The 23,020-nt window shown below is 47.5% G+C and overlaps 1 protein-coding gene across 5 annotated transcripts; it reads left to right on the top strand.

Annotated features, from left to right (window-relative positions):
* Positions 1-438: 438 nt before the first annotated feature.
* Mthfs (methenyltetrahydrofolate synthetase) lies at positions 439-21,801 on the top strand. Of its 5 annotated transcripts, none has more exons than XM_070042768.1 (3): positions 439-664; positions 6,116-6,395; positions 21,172-21,801. In XM_070042768.1, the coding sequence occupies exons 1-3, from the start codon at positions 548-550 to the stop codon at positions 21,417-21,419; spliced, it is 645 nt and encodes a 214-aa protein (XP_069898869.1). In that variant the 5' UTR covers positions 439-547; the 3' UTR covers positions 21,420-21,801. The 5 variants fall into 5 exon arrangements, with proteins under 5 accessions (XP_069898869.1, XP_069898870.1, XP_069898871.1 ...); XM_070042769.1 differs by having other exon boundaries at positions 441-664; positions 6,134-6,395; XM_070042770.1 differs by lacking the exon at positions 439-664 and adding an exon at positions 1,413-1,494 and having other exon boundaries at positions 6,134-6,395.
* The last annotated feature ends 1,219 nt before the right edge of the window (positions 21,802-23,020 follow it).

A 23,020-nucleotide genomic window follows, 5' to 3' on the forward strand; every position in this document is an offset into this window, starting at 1 on the left:
TGGCTTTGAACCGCGATCCTCAGAGCTCAGCCTCCGGAGGCTAGGAAGTCCCGCGCCAGCTCTCACTTTGAATCTTAAGTCTCCCAGAGGTGAGAGGCATCCTGCTCCGGGACCGGCCAGCCTCTGGCTGCCCAATGACCTGTGCAGTCCATTGGCCGCGGGCCCCCAGCAGAAGACAGGATGCCGGGCGATCGCGAGCCTCACCCCGGCAGGCCCACAGGTCCTTCCTTCGCTTTAAGCAACGTGGGGGTGGAGCTCTACGAGGGGCGGAGCCATATGAGGAGGTAGGGCTAGGCTAGGGGCGAATCTAGGAACTAGATTCGGGCAGAGCCAATCAGAGGAGCAAAACTAGACTAGAGGCGGAGCCAAGTGTGGGGGCGGGCCCAGGGGCCGTCACAGCCAGCGGCACCAGGGGCTCTCAGGAGGGGCGTGGCCAGGGGCGTGGCCATCTGCAACCCGGAAGTTGGGGCGAGCCCCGAGGCCCGCTCCCTGGCCGGCCAGTGGGTCCAGCTGGGAGCGGCCAGGTGTGGGCTCCCTTCAGCGCGAGATGGCGGCGGCGGCGGTGAGCGGAGCCAAGCGGAGCCTGCGGGCGGAACTGAAACAGCGACTACGAGCCTTGAGCGTCGAGGAGCGGCTGCGCCAGTCCCGCCTCCTGACCCAGAAGGTGCGCGCGCCGCGGCGGAAGGGCTCCTAGAGGGTGGCGGGCCGGAGGACGCGGAGCCGCGCACGTCTCCCCCGAGGGCGCGCGCGTCACCCTGGCGCGCTTACGTACTCTCGGGCCAGCGTTCCCACAGGCGGGGGTGAGGGGTGCGGCGCCCCGTGGCCCGGGGGCGGTCGGCGCGAATGCGTTCGTTTAAGAGAAGTTATCGTCATCGTTGTTATTGTTATTGATGACGATCAGGCACCGCCGGGTGCTGCAGTCGGGGTCGAGCGTAGTATATGCCGTAGAGCATGAAGCTCTGCCCTCGCTCCGGTTTGTGTAAATGTGGCTCCGGGTGAGGGCGGCCCGTGGTGCCCGCGTTCAAATCTCAGAACCGCCAGTAAAAGCAAACGCGGGGTGAAAACGAACAGGGACGTGCCGTTATCCGCAGTCCGGATGTGGATGAGGACGGCCGCGGTCCCCACTGCGGGGAGCCGGGGCCTGGTGGACGGGCGAGTGCGCGCGCGTGCGCATGCGCGTGTGTCCGTGGGGGGGGGGGGGTCGTGAGCGTTGTCCGCGAGTTCTTTCACTCAAGGCAGGCGCTCAACCCACTTGAGCCGCAGTTCCACTTCTGGCTTTTTTCCGTGATTAAATTGGATCTGAGTCTCCGGACTTTCTTGCCCGGGCTGGCTTTGAACCTCTGCCCTCAGATCTCAGCCTCCCGAGTAGCTGGACGACCCACTCTGCACTTCTCATTGAACCAAAACGGTCTTCCCGCGCCTCCTGCTGCCCCCTCACCCGAGGCCTGGCCGGTGGAGGCCTGGCGTGCTGAGGGCGGGACTGCGAGGAAGAGGGTAATCCGGTGTTTTGGTGGATTTGGATGGGATTCTGGATGGAGCCAGTCAGCAGGAGACTGCGGGAGAGGGGGGTGGGGGGGCGGGAGGGGGGTTCAGCGGAACGCCCCGGGTGAATAGACGGGTGCAGGACCGAGAAGGGCCCTGCTCGTGATTCACACGTTTAGAGCTTCGGATCGTGCGTGCGTGCGTGCGTGCATGGGCTCGCATGTGTGGGTGCACGTGTGCCCTTTCTGGGGCTTAAACTCAAGGCCTCGCTTTGCTTGGCTTTTTCCGCTTGTGGCCCGCACTGCTCTACCACTTGGCGCCACACGTCCACGTCTGGCTTTTGGCCAGTTGATGAGGTGAGTCACTGACATTTTTCCTCCTGGGGCTGGCTTTGAACAGTGACCTTTAGCTCTGAGCCTCTTGAGTAGCTAGGATTGTGGGCCTAAGCCGCCAGCCCTGGGCCTAAGCATAAGAAATGTAGGAGCCAGGCTGGAGCTCACAGCTGTCATCTCAGCTACTCAGGAGGCTGAGATCTGAGGATCGAGGTTCAAAGCCAGCCGAGGCAGGAAAGTCCTTTATCTCTTATCTCAGTGAACCACCAGACAACCAGAAGTGGTACTGTGGCTCAAGTGGTAGAGCACTTCTTGAGCTGGAGAGCTCAGTGCCCAGGACCAGAGTTCAAGCCCCACAACTGATAGGAAAGAGAGGGAGAGGGAGAAGAAGAAGGCGAGGGAGAGAGAGAGACAGACAGACAGACAGATTTAGTTTTTTTTGGTTGGTTGTGGGGCTTGAACTCTGGGCCTGGGCACTGTCCCTGAGCTCTTCAGCTCAAGGCTAGCACTCTACCACTTGAGCCACAGTGCCACTGCTGACTTTTTCTATTTATGTGGTGCTGAGGAATCAAACCCAGGGTTTCAAGCACTCTACTACTGACCCACCTTCCCAGCCCCTCAGTTTGGTTCTTGCCCATAAGATTTTTAATTTTAATATCTTTTGAGAGGAGTTTATCACCTCTGAGACTCTCAAGCTGGGCTCATGTGGTCTCCAGTCAGAATCCAAGCAGTGGCCATAGTAGATTCCACTACAGAAAATTGGATGGGAATATTATTAGCTAGACAGTAGCAGCACTGCGGGTGGTAGAATGACAGCTGATGTAAAAGAAGGTAAATTAGAAAACAGATTCATGGGCTGGGAAGGTGGCTCAGTGGTAGAGCGCTTGCCTTGCATGCCTGAAGCCCTGGGTTCAATTCCTCAGCACCACATAAGCAAAAAGAAAAAAGCCGGAAGTGGCGCTGTGGCTCAAGTGGTAGAGCGCTAGCCTTGAGCTGAAGAGCTGAGGGACAGCGCCCAGGCCCAGAGTTCAGGCCCCACGACCAGACCCCCCCCCAAAAAACAAACAAACAAACAAAAAAACAAATTCATGACTCACAGAGAGGATGAGCACACCAGCAAATGCAGCCCCACGGGGAGATGCCTTTCTCCATATGCAAGGGACTTTAATGTTCCAGTCCATTTCATCTAAGAGTCCTGACTGGCCCTCACCACCCATTTCCTGACCAATCAGTGCATTGTGTCCCCAAACACCCGTGCACCATGATCAGCAGTGTTCAGTAGTGTGTTTTTGTTTTTCTAAACCATTAAATTATCCTTATTGGCCTCTTTGTTTTCAATATAATTTAAAATTTTATCAGAAAATACATGGTGAAGAAATTCTACTGTACACCCTATCTTGGCTCCCCAAATAATTAAGGGGAGAGAATTAGTGGCTCTTTGTCTCCACTCTCTCAATTGAGATATCAAACTTGACTTATTAAATTGTTAAGTTTCATATTTAAACTCTCTTCTGTAAGTAGTAATCTATTGTAATTCTAGCTCATTTCCAAACTTGAAATTCCAGTAGGTATTTACTACCATGTTTCTTAGCCTTTTTTTTGTCTTTTTTTTTTTTTTTTTTTTCCCTTCTGGTCCTGGGGCTTGAACTCAGGGCCTGGGTTTTGTCCCTGAGCTTCTTTTGCTCAAGGCTAGCATTCTACCCCCTGAGCCATGGCACCATTTCTGTCTTTTTCTGTTTATGTGGTACTGAGGAATTGAATCCAGGACTTCATGTATGTTAGGCAAGCACTCTACCATTTATCCACATTCCCAGCCTCCTAAACTTTTAATTTATTTATTTTAGTTTCTCGAAATATTCCTTAAATTGTGATGGTTGCCTTTCCTATAGCTGTCTGTCTAGGGGGTGTGTGTGTGTGTGTGTGTGTGTGTGTGTGTGTGTGTGTGTGTGTGTGTGTGTGTGTGTGTGTGTGTGTGTGTGTGTGTGTGTGTGTGTGTGTGTGTGTGTGTGTTAGAAGAATTATATGATATGATAAATTTTGTTTATTGCTTTCAAGTTTACTGAATTTTTGCTTACTTAAATTTTGTTTGTGTGGTACCAAGGAATTGAACCCAGGGCCTGGTGCATTCTAGGCAAACACTCTACCACTAAGCCTCATCCCAGCATTGATGTTTTATAGGTTCAGTTTTCTTTCTGAGTTTGTCTGAGAGGCTAATTTCAAGAAACTTCAGTTCTCTGAATTATCTGTCTTCACCTGGCTCATTTTCTGCTCTTTTAGATGAATTTATGAAATCCTTCTATTTTTTTTTTTTTTTTTTTGCCAGTCATGGTACCTGAACTCTGGGCCTGGGCACAGTCCCTCAGCTCTTCAGCTCAAGGCTAGTGCTCTACCACTTGAGCCACAGCACCACTTCCAGCTTTTTCTGCTTATGTGGTGCTGAGGAATCGAACCCAGGGCCTCATGCATGCAAGGGCAAGCACTCTACCACTGAGCTACCTTCCCAGCCCCGAAATCCTTCTATTTTATACTTTGACTTTCCAGAATATTTGGTGATGCTTGATTTTCTGTAGGTATTTGTTTTTTTTTTTTTCTGTAGGTATTTGTGAATAAACCTGTGTTCACCCAGTGGCATCGCCTGCCTTCTTTGTCTCTGTGATAGGGATGCTGAGGGAGGAATGGATTCGGCCTGCCTTGTACCCAGCTTTCACAGCGTTAGCATCTGCTGTTTTGTCTATAAATACCTCACATCTTACAGGACATAGGCAGATCTCTCCTCTTGTTCTCATTACTGTAGTGGGTTTTCTTTTTTGAGACCACTTTACAAATGTGTAACAATGGACCAGAGGAAGGAACTGTAAGTGCTGTTTCTTACTGCTTATTCAGCGCTTGGCTTTCTTTATCCTGCTTTAATGAAAAACATAGAGCAGGTGGCAGCCGCAGTGTACCAGAGGCCGGAGGGTCACACAGGAAGGAAGGCTTGGGGGCTTGCACTAAAAGTCAGGCACCTGTGCTTAGCACTGTCTTACCATGTGGCTCTTTGCTTCTGGAAAGTTAGGGAGGCTGGAGAAGGTTGAGGGGGGTAGGAGAGAGGGGGGAAATTGCTAATGTTTAAAAGAATAATCGAGGACATTGTCCAAAAAGAAATGTACTGCCAGCAAGGTGCTGGTGGCTCACGCCTGTCATCCTAGTGACTCAGAAGGCTGAGATCTGAGGATCGTGGTTCAAAGCCAGCCCAGGCAGGAAAGTCCATGAGACTCATCTCCAATAAACCATCAGAAAACCAGAAGTGGTGCTGTGGCTCAAGTGGTAGAGTGCTAGCAAAAGAGCTCAGGGACAGTGCCCAGGCCCTGAGTTCAAGTCCCACAATCGACAAAAAAAAAAAAAAAGAAATATACTCTTATCTGATTTATATAACTGTAACCTCTTTGTATATCACCTTTATAATAACAATAAAAAATTCAAAAAAGGAATTACTATTTAAAAAAGGAAATCAGAAAAAAAAAAAATCAGTGGGGAATGATGACTCATGCCTGAAATCCCAGCTGTTGAGGACTCTGAGATCTGAAGATCACAGAAGCCATCCCAGACAGGGAAATCCAAGAGACTCTTGTTTACAATCAACCAGCAAAAAGCCATACTGGAGGTATAGCCATATATGTGCCCCTTTTAATATTGATTATTTTTAATTTCTCTGTTGAATCATCTGTCCATTATCCTACCTGAAAGTTGAGACGGTTCTCTGGAGAGCTCAGGAAAGTTTGAGCTTTAGTTGAATTATGAGAGGAGAGACTCTGGATAATGCAAGGACTGGAGAAACATACATAATAATATATGTTTGTTTATATATAATTATTAATGATAGTTATGATGCATGTTATATAGAACATATTGTATGTAATATTGAAAAGAAATCATATTCTAGATTAATGATATATATAGTATCATATACATATTCTTTTTTGCAACTCTATATAAAATATATAACAGCATAATATATGATATAGTATATATAATATAGTACATATAACAATATATACAATAGTATATCTAATATATAATATATAGTATAGTAATATATATCATACATATATAATATATATAACAAAAGAGTATATAATATATATACAAAATATACAAAATATAACATAATAGGTATAAATAAATGGATATGATTAATCGATATAAACATATTTAAACAAAAATATACTATATACTGTATGTTATATATAATAGATATGGGACTATATGAAATATGCTGTATAATATATCCTATGCATGTATGACCTTGCACACTGTAACAGGTGGTCATTTCCTGTCAGGTGATGGCCCACAGCCGGTACCAGCGTTCCCAGAGGGTCTCCATCTTTCTGAGCATGCAGGATGAGGTGGAGACGGAAGAGATCATCCGGGACATTTTTCGGCAAGGCAAAACCTGCTTCATTCCCCGCTACCAGTCCCAGAGCAACCACATGGACATGGTGAGACTGGCATCACCTGAAGAAATTCCTTTACTTCCCAAAACCTCGTGGAACATCGCGCAGCCTGCCGCTGGTGAGGTGCGGGAGGAGGCCCTGTCCTCGGGTGAGTGTCTCAGTCTCAGGACCAATGTCTTATCATGAGGTCACACTGTGGTGAGGGAGAGAGAGAGAGAGAGAGAGAGAGAGAGAGAGTGTGTGTGTGTGTGTGTGTGTGTGTGTGTGTGTGTGTGCTCTCCTGGAACTTGAATTCAGGGCCTGGGTGCTGTGTGTGTGTGTGTGTGTGTGTGTGTGTGTGTGTGTGTGTGTGTGTGTGTGTGTGTGTGTGTGTGTGTGTGTGTGTGTGTGTGTGTGTGTGTGTGTGTGTGTGTGTGTGTGTGTTCTCCTGGAACTTGAATTCAGGGCCTGGGTGCTGTCCCTGAGCTTTTATGCTCAAGGCTAGTGCTCTACCACTTGCCACAGTTCCACTTCTGGCTTTTTGCTGGCTATTTGGAGATAAGAGTTTCATAGCCTTTTCCTGCCTGGGCTGGCTTCGAATCTTGAGCCTCAGATCTCAGCCTCCTGAGTGGCTGGGATGGCAGGCGTGCATACCAGCACATGGCTTGCAATGATGTATTAGTGCTCTATCATCTGTTTCCTGGGACAGAGGGAACTGTTTTAGCCACAGAGATAAATCTGTTTCACCTGTGTTCTAAGATCTCCACAGTGCCTGGGGTACAAGAACTTTCTGTGAGCTGAGGAGAACCAATGATTGTGGGACACCACAGCACTGCTGTGGAGAAATGCAGGAAGGGAAGCTCTTTATGGGGCTGGAAGTCAGAGCCTTATATTCATTCTCCCTTGGCTTTTTCACTTGTGTCTGACCCTCTACCACTTGATCCACACCTCCTCTTCCAGTATTTTGCTGCTTCATTGGAGAGAAGAGTCTAGGGGCTGGCTTTGAACCACCATTCTCAGTTCTCAGCCTCTTAAGTAGCTAGGATTACAGGTAGTAGCTACCATGCCCCGCTTGTATCAGACATTTGCATGGACTCTGTGTCATGGACCATTTTAGCTTTGAAACCAGGAAGGCATGGAGACACTCACTGCAGCGGAGGAGCCAGGAATCATGTGTTAACAGATAATCTCCCAACATGTGCTGCATGGCAGATACAAGTATCAAGGGAGAAATACTGAATATTGAAAATACACAAGTCCAGGGATTGGTCCTGACTAGAAAAGATCCAATTCCCCCCCCCCCCCTCCAGAAAAACCAGTTGTTTATTTTCTCCCCCTTTGAAGCATTTCTTTTGTGCCATCTTTGTGGTACCAGTGGCTCACCCATACCCCATTCTTGTTTCTCACACATATTTGCGGTCTGTTCGCAGTGGGTTGGGAGGTGATGGGCAATGCTGTTTTTCTTGTAAGCGAGTTGTTTTTAGAAGAATTTGAGTCAGCAGTGCCTGCTGTTTCCTGTCTGCACAGCTCACACTCTGCACTGTGTGTGTGTGTGTGTGTGTGTGTGTGTGTGTGTGTGTGTGTGTGTGTGTGTGTGTGTGTGTGTGTGTGTGTGTGTGTGTGTGTGTGTACGTGTGCACGCACGTGTGTGCCTGGACCCAGGCCTTGAACTCTGGGCCTAGGCACTGTCCTTCAGCTCTTCAGCTCAAGGCCAACACTTTACCACTTGAGCCACAGTACCGCTTCCAGTTTTCTGGTGGTTTATGGGAGATAAGAGTCTCAGGGACTTTCCTGTCCAGGCTGGCTTTGAACCACCATCCTCAGCTCTCAGCCTCCCAAGTTGCTGGGATTGCAGGTGCGAGCCACCAGTGCCTAGTGGAACTTGGTTCTTTACTGAATTTATCTTCAGCAAGAGGTCTGCTTGGGTGATTGGACTCATCAGGAATTTCCCCATGGAGATGATAAAATTCGATTTAAATAGAATTTTATCAGCCTAAAAGAAGAAGAATCGGAGGAGCTGGAGATGTGCCCCACTTCCTGAAGCTGGAAGCCAAGTGGCTGGCTTCTGACTGCTTTCCTCTGTCATGGCTCACATGGGGCAGCCCTGCCCTCCACAGCAGCCCCAGCAGGGAAGGGCAAGTCTCTCTTTTGGTGTCAGTCTTGAGGTTTGATCTCTGGACCTGGGCTTTGTCTCTGAGCTTTTCCTTTGCTTAAGACTGGTGCTCTACCACTTGAGCCGCAGCTCTCCTTCAGGCTTCTTGGTTGTTAATGGAGATAAGAGTCTCATGGACTATTCTGCAAGGCTGGCTTTGAACCATGTTCTTCAGATCTCAGCCTTTTGAGTAGCTAGGATGATAGGTGTGAGCCTCTGGGGCCTGGCTTCCCTGCCCTGCCCTGTCCTTCCCTCCCTTCCCCTCTTTCCTAATTTGTCATTAGCTACTTCTATTTTTTTTTAAAGTATTACTAGTATTTGATGCTTTGTTGGCTCAAGAGATATTTAACATTATTTAAAAAAATTACTGCTGGGGGCTGTGAAGTTGGCTCAGTGGTAGAGTGCTTGCCTTGCATGCATGAGGCCCTGGGTTTGATTCCTTAACACCACATAAGCAGAAAAAAAAGCTGGAAGTGGCACTGTGGCTCAAGTGGTAGGGCATTAACCTTGAGCTGAAGAGCTGAGAGACAGCACCAGGGCCCAAAGTTCAGCCCCCACAACCAACAAAAAAAAAAAAAAAAAATTACTGCTGGGCGCTGGTGGCTTATGCCTATAATCCTAGCTACTCTGGAGGCTGAGATCTGAGGATCAAAGTTCAAAACCAGACTGGGCAGGAAAACCCATGAGACTCTTATCTCCAATTAAATCACAGAAAAAGCTAGAAGTGGTGCTGTGGCTCAAGTGGTAGAGCACTAGCCTTGAGCAAAAGAAACTTAGGGACAGTGCCTAGGCCCTGAGTTTGAGCACCAGGACTGGCAAAAAAAGAAAGAAAGAAAGAAAGAAAGAAAGAAAGAAAGAAAGAAAGAAAGAAAGAAAGAAAGAAGGAAAGAAAAAAGAAAAAGGAAAAAGAAATCACTAAAATGTTTATTTTATTTTATTGTAAAGATGCTGTACAGACGGATTACAATTACATGAGTAGGGTAATGAGTACATTTCTTGTGGAGCATTCTTACCTCTCCTTTGTTTTTCTCCCACTATTCCTTCCCTTCCCCCCCCCCCCCCCCGTTCCCAAGTTGTATAGTTTATTTCCAACCTAATGTCTTGTAGGTATCATTGTTGGAATGGGTCATTCTGTGTCCTTATTTCAACATTTTGTTATTCCTCTTCCCTTTCCCAAATAAGATAAATGCTTATACAAGATGCAGGGTACCGAAATCAAATACAGTGACAACAGGGATATTCCATAGGAGGGAGAACATACATACAAAAGAAAGAAAAGAAAATCACATAGTATATTAAAAACAACACAACAAAGAAGACCTCTTATGTCTATATCTTGGGGTTCATTTCACTTAGCATCAACTTATATGGTCATATGTACATAGCTTTTGAGCTTTTCTGCTCATCTGATAAGATTATCCTAGACCTATACTAATTATTGCATTATAAGGGAAACCATGGGACCTGTATTTCTTTTTGTCTGGCTTACTTCACTTAATATGATTTTTTCTAAGTCTTTCCATTTCCTAACAAATAGGGCAGTGTCATTCTTTCTGATGGAGGCATAGAATTCATATATATATATATATATATATATATATATATATATATATATATATATATATATATATATATATATCACATTTTCTTGATCCATTCATCTACTGAGGGGCATCTGGGTTGGTTCTATATCTTAGCTATGGTGCATAATGCTGCAATAAACATAGTTGTGCTGATAGCTTTAGTGTGGTCTTGTTTGTAAACATTTGGGTAAATGCCCAAAAGAGGGATTGCTGGGTCATAGGAGAACTCTATATGGAGTCTTTTGAGGAACCTCCATACTTCTTTCCAGAGTGGTTGAACAAGTTTATACTCCCACCAACAATGCAGTAGGGTTCCCTTTTGGCCACATCTCCTCCAGCATCTGTTGTTATTAGATCTCTTGATTATAGCCATTCTAACTGGGGTGAGGTAGAAAATGTTTGTGACCACTTTCTTTTCTGTTGTCTTGGCATTGATCACTTTGGGAATTTATTAAATCTTCCCTATGAGAGATGGGGGAGAATGACTGACAGGTGATGCTGATCAAGATGCTTTTTGCTCAGAAATTGGCATTTTAAATGGAAACCCCTTTGTACAACTACTTAAGGATAATTTAAAACAGTTTAAACTTGTCTTGGTAGGCTAGTACATTTAGGTTATCACAGTTTAGAATTACAAGAAATAGACATCCTGTGACATAGAAGCTTGAACAGGGAAGGAGATTATTGTTTTCAGGTGAGGAAATTTAAGTGCTGCTGATTCCTGGCCCTCCATCTCAAGGACACCAGTAGCGTGGTCTCTGCAGACTTCCCAGCCTTACTGTCCTAGCTGAAAAATGGCTGCTGTGGATCCAGCCATCAGGCCTACAGTACACAAGGGGAGAAGGAGTGGATGGATGGTGGTGATTGAACATCCCGTGTTCTCAAAAGACGCTTCTCCAGAGCAGGACGTGGTAGCTCACCTCTGTAATCCCAGCGACCGAGGAGGCAGAGACCAGGAAGACTATAGTTCAAGGCCGGTGTGGAGGAAAAGTTGGCAAGCTACCAACTTCTAAGTCTGATGTGGTATGATTCTATGATCGTAGCCACATGGGAGACTGTGGGTAGGAGGATTGCTGTCTGAGGCTGTTCCTGGGCAAAAACAGGAGACTCTTGGAAGAATAATGGATGTGTAAAGAGCTGAGGATATTGGCTTAACTGGTAGAGCACCTCCATAGCAAGTGTGAAACCCAGAGTTCAAATCCCAGTGCTGCTCTCCCTTACCGGGGTTTGGTTTGGGCCGTGTGGTGAATCCTAGCTTCAGGGAATGTGAGGATGGCAAATGTTGTTAAATGGTTTCATCAAAATCAAACTGGAGGCTGGGAAGGTGGCTCAGTGGTAGAGCGCTTGCCTTGCATGCCTGAGGCCCTGGGTTCGATTCCTCAGCACCACATAAGCAAAAAGAAAAAAGCCGGAAGTGGCACTGTGGCTCAAGTGGTAGAGCGCTAGCCTTGAGCTGAAGAGCTGAGGGACAGTGCCCAGGCCCAGAGTACAAGCCCCACGACTGGACCCCCCCAAAAAAATTGTGGATAAAAACCAAACTGGAGCCAGGTGCGGTGGCTTACGTCTATCATCTCAGGAGGCTGAGAGCTGAGGATTTCCATCAACAGCCAATCCAGGCAGGAAAGTCCAAAAGACTCTTCCAATTAACCACCAAAAAGCTGGAAGGAGAGCTGTGGCTCAAGTGGTAGAATGCCAGTTTTGAGCAAAAATGCTCAGGGACACTACCCAGGTTCTAAGTTCAAGTCCAGGACCAAAAAAAAAAAAAAGCTAAGATTACAGGTGTGAGTCATAGTGTCCCACTCTAGAATATAATATTTGGTATAGTATTATGTGCCATCTAATTGTTACATTTAATTGTGGATTTTTATTTATTTGTGTATGTGTATATTTTTGAATTACTGTGAATACTAAAGATGCATATAAGCCCTTTCAGGAATTATTTTCTTGATTTTTTTTTTTAATAATGTCAACTTTTGGATCTCAGCCTCCTGAATAGCAGGGATTACAGGCCTGAGCCACCAGAGCAATCCTATAGACAGTGGTCTAGTGATTCTGTGTTTATACACATCCTTTCTTGTTATGCTAGATTGATGTATTTTGATTAATTTCCTCTGTCAGATGGAATATTCCTTAAAGTAATTTTCCAGTATGGTCTATGTGTGACGTATTTTTAGAATGCTTTGTTGGTGTACTTCAGTGTGTGTGTGTGTGTGTGTGTGTGTGTGTGTGTGTGTGTGTGTGTGTGTGTGTGTGTAAGAACTCAGGGCCTGGGTGCTTTCACATAGCATTTTCACTCAAGGCTGATGCTCTACTACTTGAATCACAGCTCCATGTCTGGCTTTTTGCTGGTTAATTGGTAGTAAGTGTCTCAAGGGCTTTTCTGGCCCAGTTGGCTTTGAACTGTGATCCTTAGATCACAGCCTCCTGAGTAGCAAGGATATCAGGCGTGAGCCACCAGTGCCAGCTTGCTTGCATTCTTGATGGTGGTGGGTCTAAGTGGGGTGAGGTGGAATCTCAGTGTTGCTTTGATTTCCATTTCCTTTATGGTCAGAGATGTGGAGCGGTTTTTTTCATGTGTCTGTTGACCATTTCTACTTTGGAGAAGTTTCTCACTCCTTTACCAATGTACTAATTGGATCATTGTTTCTTTGGGGGTTTAATTTTTCAAGCCCCTGTATATTTTTGGTTATTCAATCTTGTCAGGTGTTTAGCTAGCAGATTCCCACCCCACCTCCCCGCATGGGCCCAGTGACTGTGCTCTTCATGGTATGGAAAGTTTTTAGCTTGATGCAGTCCCATTTGTCAACTCTCTGTGATTTGTTGAGCCCCTGGAACTTTACTTAGAAAGTTCCTGCCTGGGCCGACAAGTTCTGTTTTTTCTGTTCCTTGTGATGTTATGGTTTCCAGTCTTACAGCAAAGTCTTTGATTCATTTTGAATTGTTACTAGTATGGGGTGAAGATAGGGATCAAGGCTCAGTTATTTATTTATTTTTCTGCTGGTATTGGGGCTTGAACTCAGGGACCTGGTATTGTCTATGAGCTTTTTCATTCAAAACCAGCTCTCTACCACTTGAGCCACAGCTCTAGGTCTAGCCTTTTTGATAGTTAATTGGGGATAAGAGTCTCACAGACTTTCCTACCTGGACTTTGAACCGTGATCCTTGGATCTTGGGCAGCTAGGATAACAGGCGTGAGCCCCCCAGTACCTAGCCCAGTTTGAGTTTCTGTATGTGGATTTCCAGGTTTCCCAGCATCATTTATTAAAGAGGCCTTTTCTTTTTCCTTCTTAAGTGTTTGGCTCCTTTATCAAATATTGGATGGCTGTAGGTCTGTGCGTTTATTTTTGAGTCTCCTAGTCAATTCCATTGGTTGTTGGAGCCTATTTTTGTGCCAGGACCAAGCTGTATTTGTTACTCTAGGTAGGTAGTAAATCTGGAATTCAGAATTGTGGTCCAGCACTATCCTCCTCTCCAGGATTGCTTTAGCTATTCAGGGCCTTTTGTGGTTCCTTATGAATTCTAGAATTGAGTTCTGTGTCTGAGAAAAATGTCATTGAGAGTTTGATGGATATTGAAGAATTAATCACAAACATTCCATTACATTTTGCTATAATTTCCTTTCCATTTTCTAAAATTGTTATGACAAAAATGTCATCATTATAGAATTTAAGATCTATAGGCTTTTATGCTTATCAACTTCTTGAAATGGTTTCATGTAAAATGCGATGCTGTGTCGCTTTTAATGTTTAGAATTATTTTTCTATTAGGGAAAATCATAAACCCAAAGTTCCCAGCTTCTTAGGTTTATGGGAACCGTTAAAAGACTTGGAGTGTAGCCAGGTGCCTGTGGTTCATGCCTGTCATCCTAGCTACTTAGGAGGCTGAGCGCTGAGGATCATGGTTTGAAGCCAGCCTGAGCAGGAAAGGCTGTGAGACTCTTTTTTTTTTTTTTTTTTTTTTTTTTGGTGGATCATTTTTCTTTTCTTTTTTTTTTCTTTCAATTTATTGATTTTTTTTGTTTCATTTGTTTTTTGTTTTTTTTTTTATTGTGAAAATATTGTACAGAGGGGTTACAATTACATGGGCAAGATAATGAGTGCATTTCTTATCAAGCATTGTAGCCTCCTTTGTTTCCCCTTCCCATCCCTTCCCATCCTCCCCTCCCGCCCCCCCATCCTCCCCGCTTCCTCCCCCCCCACACCAAAGTTGTAAAGTTTGTTTTCTTTTTTTTTTAATTTTTATTTTTTGTGAACATACTGTACAGAGGGGTTACAATTACATGGGCAAGATATTGAGTACATTTCTTATCAAGCATTGCAGCCTCCTCCTTTGTTTACCCTTCACATCCCTTCCCAGCCTCCCCCCGCCCCCCCATTCCCCCCCATCCATTCCCCCCCCACACACAAAGTTGTAAAGTTCGTTTTCGACATGACAACTTGTACTTCTCATAGTTGCAATGGGTCCACCTGTATCCTTAAACGACTTGTTTTTCACCATCTCCTCCACAAATTATACCGACATCAAATATAGTGAAAGCAGGGGTTATACTGTGGGGGAGGGACATACAAAGCAACAAAGAAATAAGCTTATAAATGCGTTAGAAACACATGCATGAAAGAAGAAAACATTTAAATACATATCTAAGGGTTCATTTTCCTAACATCACATTATCTGACCTTTTCTGCTTGACTCATACATATACTAGATATTGCAAATAAGGGAAACCATGGGACCTATGTTTCTTTGGGCTTGGCTTACTTCACTTAATATAATTTTTTCCAAGCCTTTCCATTTCCTAACAAATGGGGCAATGTCATTCTTTCTGATGGAGGCATAGAATTCCATTGTGTATATATACCACATTTTCTTGATCCATTCATCTACTGAGGGGCATCTGGGTTGGTTCCAGATCTTAGCTATGGTAAATAATGTTGCAAGAAACATAGTTGTACTGGTAGCTTTAGTGTGGTCTTGTTTGTAAACATTTGGGTAAATGCCCAAAAGTGGGATTGCTGGGTCATAGGGGATCTATGTGAAGTCTTTTCAGGAACCTCCTGTGATACTCTTATTTCCATTTAACCACCAAAAAGCCAGAAATGGAGCTGTGGTTCAAAGTACTAGAGCACCAGCCTTGAGCGAAAAAACTCAGGGACAGCACCTAGACCCTGAGTTCAAACCCTAAGACTGACACAAAAAAGAAAAGAAAAAGAAGACATATAATCTGGTACAAGTTGTTCAAAGTGGATACTATGACACATTCAGAATTATTCTGAAAGACTCAATTTTCCTAACTACAGGACCTTCCAAGCTGAAAAATAATAACAATAATCATCATCATCGTGATTTCACTAAGAAATGCACACAGAATACAACAGTGCCCCCAGTGGGGGCTTTCAACACTCAACCTGCAGTGGTTTCCATGAGACTACTCTGAGAAAGCTGGGGTAGGGACTGACACGTGAACTCCCTTTCTTATCCTCCTACCCATGGGAGCCTCTCCCCCGAGCCCCGTGCATGCTTTCCTGTATGTGTCTGTCTGCGCCACTGCTTACCAGGGAAATCACCCTTCCTGGCTGTTCGGGGTGTGTATATATACATATGTATGAACACACACATGAATTTTGCTTTGCAGCAGGGTATCAGTGTGTGGAGCAGGCAAGCCTCAGATCTCCAATCCTCCTGCCTCAGCCTCCCAACTTCTGGGGTCGCAGGCACTCAACATGGCCTAGCGATGCCATTGTATTTTCAAGCTGGTTATTTTCATTTTGTTATATAGGAAATGAGAAGAGCATGGGCTCAAATTTCTAAATGGAGTCTTGAGTATCTGAATTTTAATTTTTAAAAATATCATTCATTTTTGTGTGTGTATATGCAGATCCTGGAGCTCCAACTCAGGGCCTAGGCACTGACCCTGAACTGTGTTTTTGCTCAAGGCAAGTGCTCTACCACTTGAACAACAGCTCTGTTTCTGCCTTTTTGGTGGCTAATCACAGGGAAATGTCTCAGGAACTTTTCTGCTCAGGCTGGCTTTGAACTGTGATCCTCAATATGAACCACTGCCTGGCACCTGGCTGAATTTTTCTTTCTTTTTCAAACTTTTCTGAAGTTTGATTTGATATCATAAGTATGTATGTTTGGTAATGTGTTTTCAGAGTGTGCTGTGCAGGACTGGGAGTTTAAAGGCAGTTTTCTGGACTGTCTAGAAAGTGGGAGGCCCCGAGTTAAATCCCAGGACCACAGGAAGAACAAGGCTTAGATGAAGTCAGTAGTAGTTTTCCGAGTCACCAGCAGAGAGCAGTGTCATGCCAGTTTACCTGTCGGCCTGGTGATTGGGGCTCTGTGCTGGGTGTACCATTGGCTTGGGCAGCTGTGGCTGTGGCCAGTTGCCCATATTGCTGTGTATCTTCAGTAAAGACAAGCTCAGTTATTCTTTTTCCAGTAAGACTTACTTTGGTTGCATTGGGCGCCAGTGGCTCAGGCCTGCAATCCTAGCTATTCAAGAGGCTAGAACCTGAGGATCAGAAGTTTGAAGCCACCCCAGGCTGGAAAGCCCTGAGACTCTTATTTCCAATTAGCCAACAAAAAGCCAGAAGTAGAGCTGTGGCTTAAGTGGTAGAGTGCCAGCCTTGAGTGTAAGACTCAGGAGAGAGTTCAAGGCCTTGCTTTCAAGTCTCAGTACTGGTACATACACATACACACATGTGTGTGCGCGCACCCACAAATTCATTATCTATCAATATCTGCTAAGTCAGGATAAACTGAAGTATTGAAACCCCTCATCCAACCCTCAATCCTGGTGGTAGATTCTCTGAAGCCGGGGTTGGTGAAGTTTTCCTATAAAGAAGCTGATAGTAGCCAGGTGCCGATGGCTCACACCTGGCATTCTACCTACTCAGGAGGCTAAGATCTGAGGATCATAGTTCAAAGCCAGCCTGGGATGGAAAGTCCCTGTCTCCCATAAACTACTCATAAAAGCTGGAAATGGTACAGTGGCTCAAGTGGTAGAGCATTAATCTTGAGCACAAAGAGGCTCAGGGACAGTGCCCCACCTGAGTTCAAGCCCCAGGACCGCCTCCTTCCCCGCCCCCAAAAAGCCAATAGTGAATACTTGGAACTTGAGGCCCCATCCCATGTCCCATTTGCAGCGATGGTGAGCTCTGCTGTTTTTGTGGGCATGCCCAGCACTGGGTCCAGCTGTCCCTTGTGTTTGTAGTTAAAGTTTTGGGGACACCTGTTCTTATGTTTGTGTTTTGTTCCTGGTCCTGGTCCTTGAATTCAGGGCCTGAGAGCTGTTCTTGAACTTTTGTGATCCAGGCTGGCACTCAACCACTTGAGCCCCACCTCCACTCCCGGCTTTTTGGTGGTTGGAAATAAGAGTGTCATGGACTTTCCTGCCTGGCTTTGAACTGTGATCCTCAGATCTCAGCCTCCTGAGTAGCTGGGAGGAGAGGCGTGAGCTGCCAGCGCCTGCCTCACTGTCTTGGTGTTGATGGAGGTGGCGATGGTGACTTCAGATGGTGCGCATCAGATCATTGCTCCCTGCTGCTGGCCACCCGGGAGGGGCCACTGGAGACATGAGAGTCTTGATGGGTCCTGGTGCTTGACCAATGTGGACAGAGCATGGTCTGTCGTGTCACTGTCTGTGACACAGGAGTCCTTCCTCTCCTTGCCAACGCCACAGCAGTTCAGAGGTGGCATGTCTAGCCCTGCTTGTGCTGAGCCGGCCCTGGTGGACCGCATCACCGATGGCGGGCAACAGGGGGCAGCTGAGATCCAGGCCCACCCTTGCTCCCTGCAGCTAGGGCAGAGTGGACTCCAAGCCAGGCAGAGCTGCTGGGAGAGCTTCCTCAGCCCTCACTCGTCACTGGGAGTACCGGGGTCTCTATCCGGCCTCCACAGCCAGTGCAGGGGTTGCGGGATTTCAGCCCAGGCCTGGAAGGCCACAGGGTCAGCCTCGGTGCTCATCTGCCTCCTTGCCATGTCGGGGGTTTTGTAGATACATACATCCCCTCAAGGCTGGCGCCCTCCCATTTGAACCACATGTCCACTGCAGCTTTTTGCTGGTTACTTGGAGATGAGAGTCTCATGGACTTTCCTGCTTAGTCTGGCTTTGAACCGAGAGCCTCAGATCTCAGCCTCCTGAGTGGCTGCGATGACAGCTGTGAGCTCCTGCCTGGAGATGCAGTTTTTCCAACTCCATTTTGTATGTAGATATATAGATGTTTATAGATATATGTTCTGTATGTATTTCTGTCTCTATCTATATGATAGAGATAGCTACTTCTACATATGTATATAGTTTATGTATATGTATGTATGTATGCTTATGTATATATGTATCTATCTATCTATCTAGAAGCTGACTGTGCTTTATTCCCGTGGGCACATGGCGGTTTTGTTTCTTGTCTGTGTGCTCTTCTTACGTTACTCAGCCAACACTGGAGCCGGGGCATGGCCTCCCTATCTGCTTTCTAAGGTGACCATAGTGAACACTGCATTGCAGGCACGGGTGGCTCACTCCTGTAACCCTGGCTGCTCAGGAGGCTGCAGTCTAAGATTCACAGTTTGAAGCCAGCCCCTGAGATTCTTTATTTCCAATTAACCACAAAAAGCTGGAAGTGGAAGTGTGGTTCAAATGGAAGAGTGCTAGCCTTGAGCAAAAAAAAAAAACTAAGGGCCTCTGTTCAAGCCCCAGTACCTACAGATACACAAAGGAAAGGAAAGGAAAGAGGAGGCTGGGGGAGGAAGAAGGAGGCAGTGGGAGGTAATGTGGAGGGTCAGCCCGGTAGGGTTTTGCAGTCTGTGTAGGAGCTCTCCCTGGGGGGGTCCTGGGTTGCAGGCTTGGATCACCAGGGGTCTGGCCTTGTCAGTGGCTAGGTCCACAGACGGACCTGACAGCCATGTTGGAAAGAAGGAGGTAGGGCCTGGCTGGAGGAAGTGGGGCGAGGGCGTGTCTGAGGAGGGTGTTTGTCCCCTTCTCTGCCCTCTTCACAGCCTGGCTGCGTGGATTTCGCCCCTTGCCTCCACCAGCCCTCTGGGCCTCTAGGTGGTGGGGTCAGCTGACCCAGAGCTGTGGCTCCAAGCTTTTGAGCAAGGGAGAACCAGAATGGAGACCCGCTTGAGATGAGCCATGACCAGAGGTGGGATAACCGGGGGGACTTCCAGCATGTTCAGCATCACAAGAGGGGGAGAGAACTCCGGCCACAGCACAGATGGGGTCACCGCAGGGTCCCAAGAGAGGGCCTCGGGAGAGGTTTGGGGTCCAGTGTCATGAGAGGCACCACTGTCCCCACTGCCCCTCTGGTGAGGTGAGCCTGAGCCTCCACCATCAGAACTGGCAGGGTGAAGGAACATTCATGAAATGCCCTCTTAGTTTTTCCTGAGGCCTACTTCTCAGGTCTGATTTGGTTTTGTTTTCCATGAGGGCTGGGCAGCCCATGTCTGTTCCCCCGTGGCAGACATTTTTCTGTCTTCATCTTGGCCAGTGTGTTCTGCCACCTTCATGTGTGTGTATGTGTGCGCGTGCGAGCGTGCGTGCACGCACACACATACGCACGCATGTGCACGCACAGATCTTGGGGCTTGAACTCAGGGCTTCCATTTTGCTAGGCCGAAGACTCTGCCTCTGAGCTGAGTCTCCAGCCTCCTCCCCTCGTCCACCTCTTTTGGGGCTGATTATTTTTGAGCCCAGGTGTGTTCCTGGACAGTGAGCCACCTATTTCAGCTCCCTGTCATAGCGGGGATTACAGGCGCCCGTCACCATGTCCAGCTCCTTTGCTGGATGGAGTTTTGTGAGTTTTCTGCCCAGGCTGTCCTGGAACCTGATCCCCCGCCCTGCCTCTCCCATGCAGCAGGGATGACAGGATCAGCCACCGGGGCTCGGCCTCATGTGCCACACGTGCCACTGTCTGTGCTGCTCTGTTTTGGAAACTCTTAATTCTGTCCTCTAGAAGAGGTTAGTGGTCGGCGGCCCATGGGTATCACCCCTCTCCATGTCGGGGTGCAGTGGCTCTTTCTGGAACAAGGTAGAGCCAGAGCGATGGCTCTCGAACCCCGGGTTACTCACTCTCTCACCATCAGGGGATGGACAGCGGTGGTTCCTGCTCTGTGGCCTGAGAAACCCCGGAAGAGCCAGCTCTGACAGCATGTGGGGCCTGCCTCCACATTCGGCAGCTGATGAACCCCAGGGGTTCTGCCTCTGCCTGCCAGCGGCTCCACAGTATCCATCATCCATCCTTCCTTAGTCCTTTTCTTCCCTTCCTCCCTTCCTTCCTTTTCCCTCCTTCCTTTTTCTTTCCTTTCTTTCTTTCTTTCTTTCTTTCTTTCTTTCTTTCTTTCTTTCTTTCTTTTTCTTTCTTTTTGTTCTCTTTCATTTTTTCTGTCCTTCCTTCCTTCCTTCCCCTCTCTCTTTCTCATCCTCTTTTTCTTTCTCTCCCCTTCTCATGTTGGTCCAGGTCTGAGGGAGGAGGCCTGGGCTTTTGGTTCAGGTGAAGACGGTTGGAGTTTAGAATCTTGAGTCTGAGGGAAGAGGGCTGGGTTGTGGGCTGCTGGCCTGAGGAAGGAGGCCTGGGGTCTGCTGAGGAATGAAGGGTAGGCAATGGAGTCCTGCTGTCTGAGGGAGGCTGGGTTATGCTGTGGCCTGAAGGAGGAGGCTTGGGGCTGCTTCCTTTTCTTTGGGGTGAATTGGCATTGGAAACCCCAGAAATGGGCATAACTTGAAGCCTGGCCTTTCACTGTCCAGGGCTTGTATCCATCCTGGGGCTTGAACTCAGGACCTGGGCGTTGTCCCTGAGCTTTTGTGCACAAGGCTAGCGTGCTTCACTTGAGCCACAGTGCCATTTTCAAGCTTAGTTCTTTTGTGTCTGTGTGGCGAATTGGAGATAAGAGCCTTACAGACTTTTCTACCTGGGTTGGCTTTGAATGTTAATCCTCAGACCTCAGCCTGCCGAATAGCTGGGATTACAGGCAGGAGCCACGAGATCTGACAGGATCTGGCATTTTCTCTAGAGATGTCCACAGAACGTGCAGAAGGGCGGATAGGACTGAGTTGCTGAGTAATTATTTCCTTCTTTGTCCAACTCTGTGTCGGCATTTTATGGAGTACTGCTGATTCCTTTAGCAATCGGAGATGGAAGTCATTCGAGCCCACCCTCCTCCCCGAGCTGACCGGTGTGCCATGGGTCCTCCAGCATCTGTCTCTGTCTCCACAGGAGGACTGGATCTCATCTTCATGCCAGGCCTGGGCTTTGATGAAGACGGCAACAGGCTGGGCCGGGGTGGAGGCTACTACGACGCCTACATCAGGCGCTGCCTCCAGGGCCAGGGGCAGAGGCCCTACCTCCTGGCCTTAGCCTTCAAGGAGCAGCTCTGCCCCTGGATCCCTGTGGGTGACCAGGACATGAGGGTGGACGAGGTCCTCTATGAAGACGCAGACACAGATGACAGCTCCGTGCCTTAGTCCCGGGACTGCAGACCAGCCACACAGCAGTGCCTTCTTCCCAGTGTGCCTGCCTGCCCTCTCACAGCTCGGAAGTCAGGCGTGCTGGTTCACGCCTATCATCCCAGTTACTCAGGAGGCTGAGATCTGAGGAGCCTAGTTCGAGGCCAGCCCACACAGGGAAGTCTGAGAGACTCTGCTTAATAACCAAAAAGCTAGAAGAGGAATCAACTGGTAGAGCCCCAACCTTAAGTGAAAAAGCTAAGGGACAGCACCCAGGCCTTCAGCTCAACCCCCACGGCGAGCACAAAACAACGGCGACAGCAGCACAAACGGTGATTGTGGGCTGCAAATGTTTGGGTGTAAGTGTGCGGGTCCTAACATTAAATTGTCTCTGAAATCAGTGGAATGTGGGCCCTGGGATTAAAGTGAGGCTTTGCGTGTGTGGATCCCAGCGCACTCTCCTGGTGTGAGGCGAGGCTCTGGGCTTTGTGCTGGGCTGGGCTCTGGCAAGGGGTTCACACGCTGTGGCGGATGCCATGTTTCCTCACCTCCTTTGAGTCCCTGCACACATGTGGGGATGCAGTGTGTATGCGCTGATCTTGCTGGTGTTTAGTGTGGGGACAGAGTTCCCTGGGGATTCTGTCCTATTTCATGAGGACTTTATTTGCCCAGCCAGAACAGCATGCTCCATACCAGCTCCTGCTGCTTCCTGGATGGAAGCTTCCTTCCTTTGTGCGTGCTGGCACTGGGGCTTGCACTCTGAACCTTGCACTCTTGTTTGTCTTTTTTGCTCAAGACTAGAACTCTACCATGTAAGCCACAGCTCCCCATGTGACTTTTTGCTGGTCACAGATCTTCCTGCCTGGGCTGGCTTTGGACCTTGATCCTCAGATTTTAGCCTCCCAAGATTATAGACATGATCCACCAGTGCCCAGCTAAAAACTCTGGATTTTTAAATTTTTTGTGCCTGTCCTGGGACTTGAACTCAGAGCATGGGTGCTCTCCCTTAGCTTTTTTGCTCAAGGCTAGTGCTCTGTCAGTTGAGCCACAACTCCACTTGTGACTTTTTGCTAGTTAATTGGAGGGAAGAGTCTCATAGACTTTCCTGCCCAGGCTGGCTTTGAACCATGATCCTCAGATCTCAGCCTCCTGAGTAGCTGGGATGGCAGGCATGAGCCTCTGGTGCCTGACTGGATATTTCTAAAGGTTTATTTTGAGCAATATTCATGCAGCGCTCCCTAGCATCTTTCCCCTGACAGTGATGCTGCAGGGCAAGCAGGCCGGACGCATGTGTTCGCTCATCTCAGCCTGGAGAATGTCCTCTTGTCCTTGCCTGCAGACTGTCTGGAGCACTGTCTGTGCCATGCGCTACTCTGAGCTCTGGGGAACCGCGCCCCCAGGGTCATTGTCCACGCTGCTCAGCCTGCCCTCATTTCTGCAGTGGGAAGAGCGAGGGTTTCGTTCCAGGATGCATTCTGTCTTCCTATTGAGAAAACCTTTAAAAGGTAGATGGACATTTGTTGTGATACACACGGTGGGGGGGGGGGGGGGCCAGCCGGGGGCGGGGGATGGGAAAAAGGATTATTTAGTTATAAAGAAGAATGAAATAGTGTTTGAGA

This window comes from Dipodomys merriami, unplaced genomic scaffold (assembly GCF_024711535.1).
Source record: "Dipodomys merriami isolate MVZ:Mamm:240054 unplaced genomic scaffold, mDipMer1.0.p SCAF_33, whole genome shotgun sequence".
Lineage (NCBI taxonomy): Eukaryota > Metazoa > Chordata > Mammalia > Rodentia > Heteromyidae > Dipodomys > Dipodomys merriami.

Excerpts from the sequence above, each read along its gene's own strand:
- Mthfs (XM_070042768.1), top strand. The coding sequence starts at position 548 with ATGGCGGCGGCGGCGGTGAGCGGAGCCAAGCGGAGCCTGCGGGCGGAA. Across the intron at positions 665-6,115 it reads CCCGCCTCCTGACCCAGAAG|GTGGTCATTTCCTGTCAGGT; the intron begins GTGCGCGCGCCG and ends ACACTGTAACAG. Across the intron at positions 6,396-21,171 it reads GGAGGAGGCCCTGTCCTCGG|GAGGACTGGATCTCATCTTC; the intron begins GTGAGTGTCTCA and ends CTGTCTCCACAG.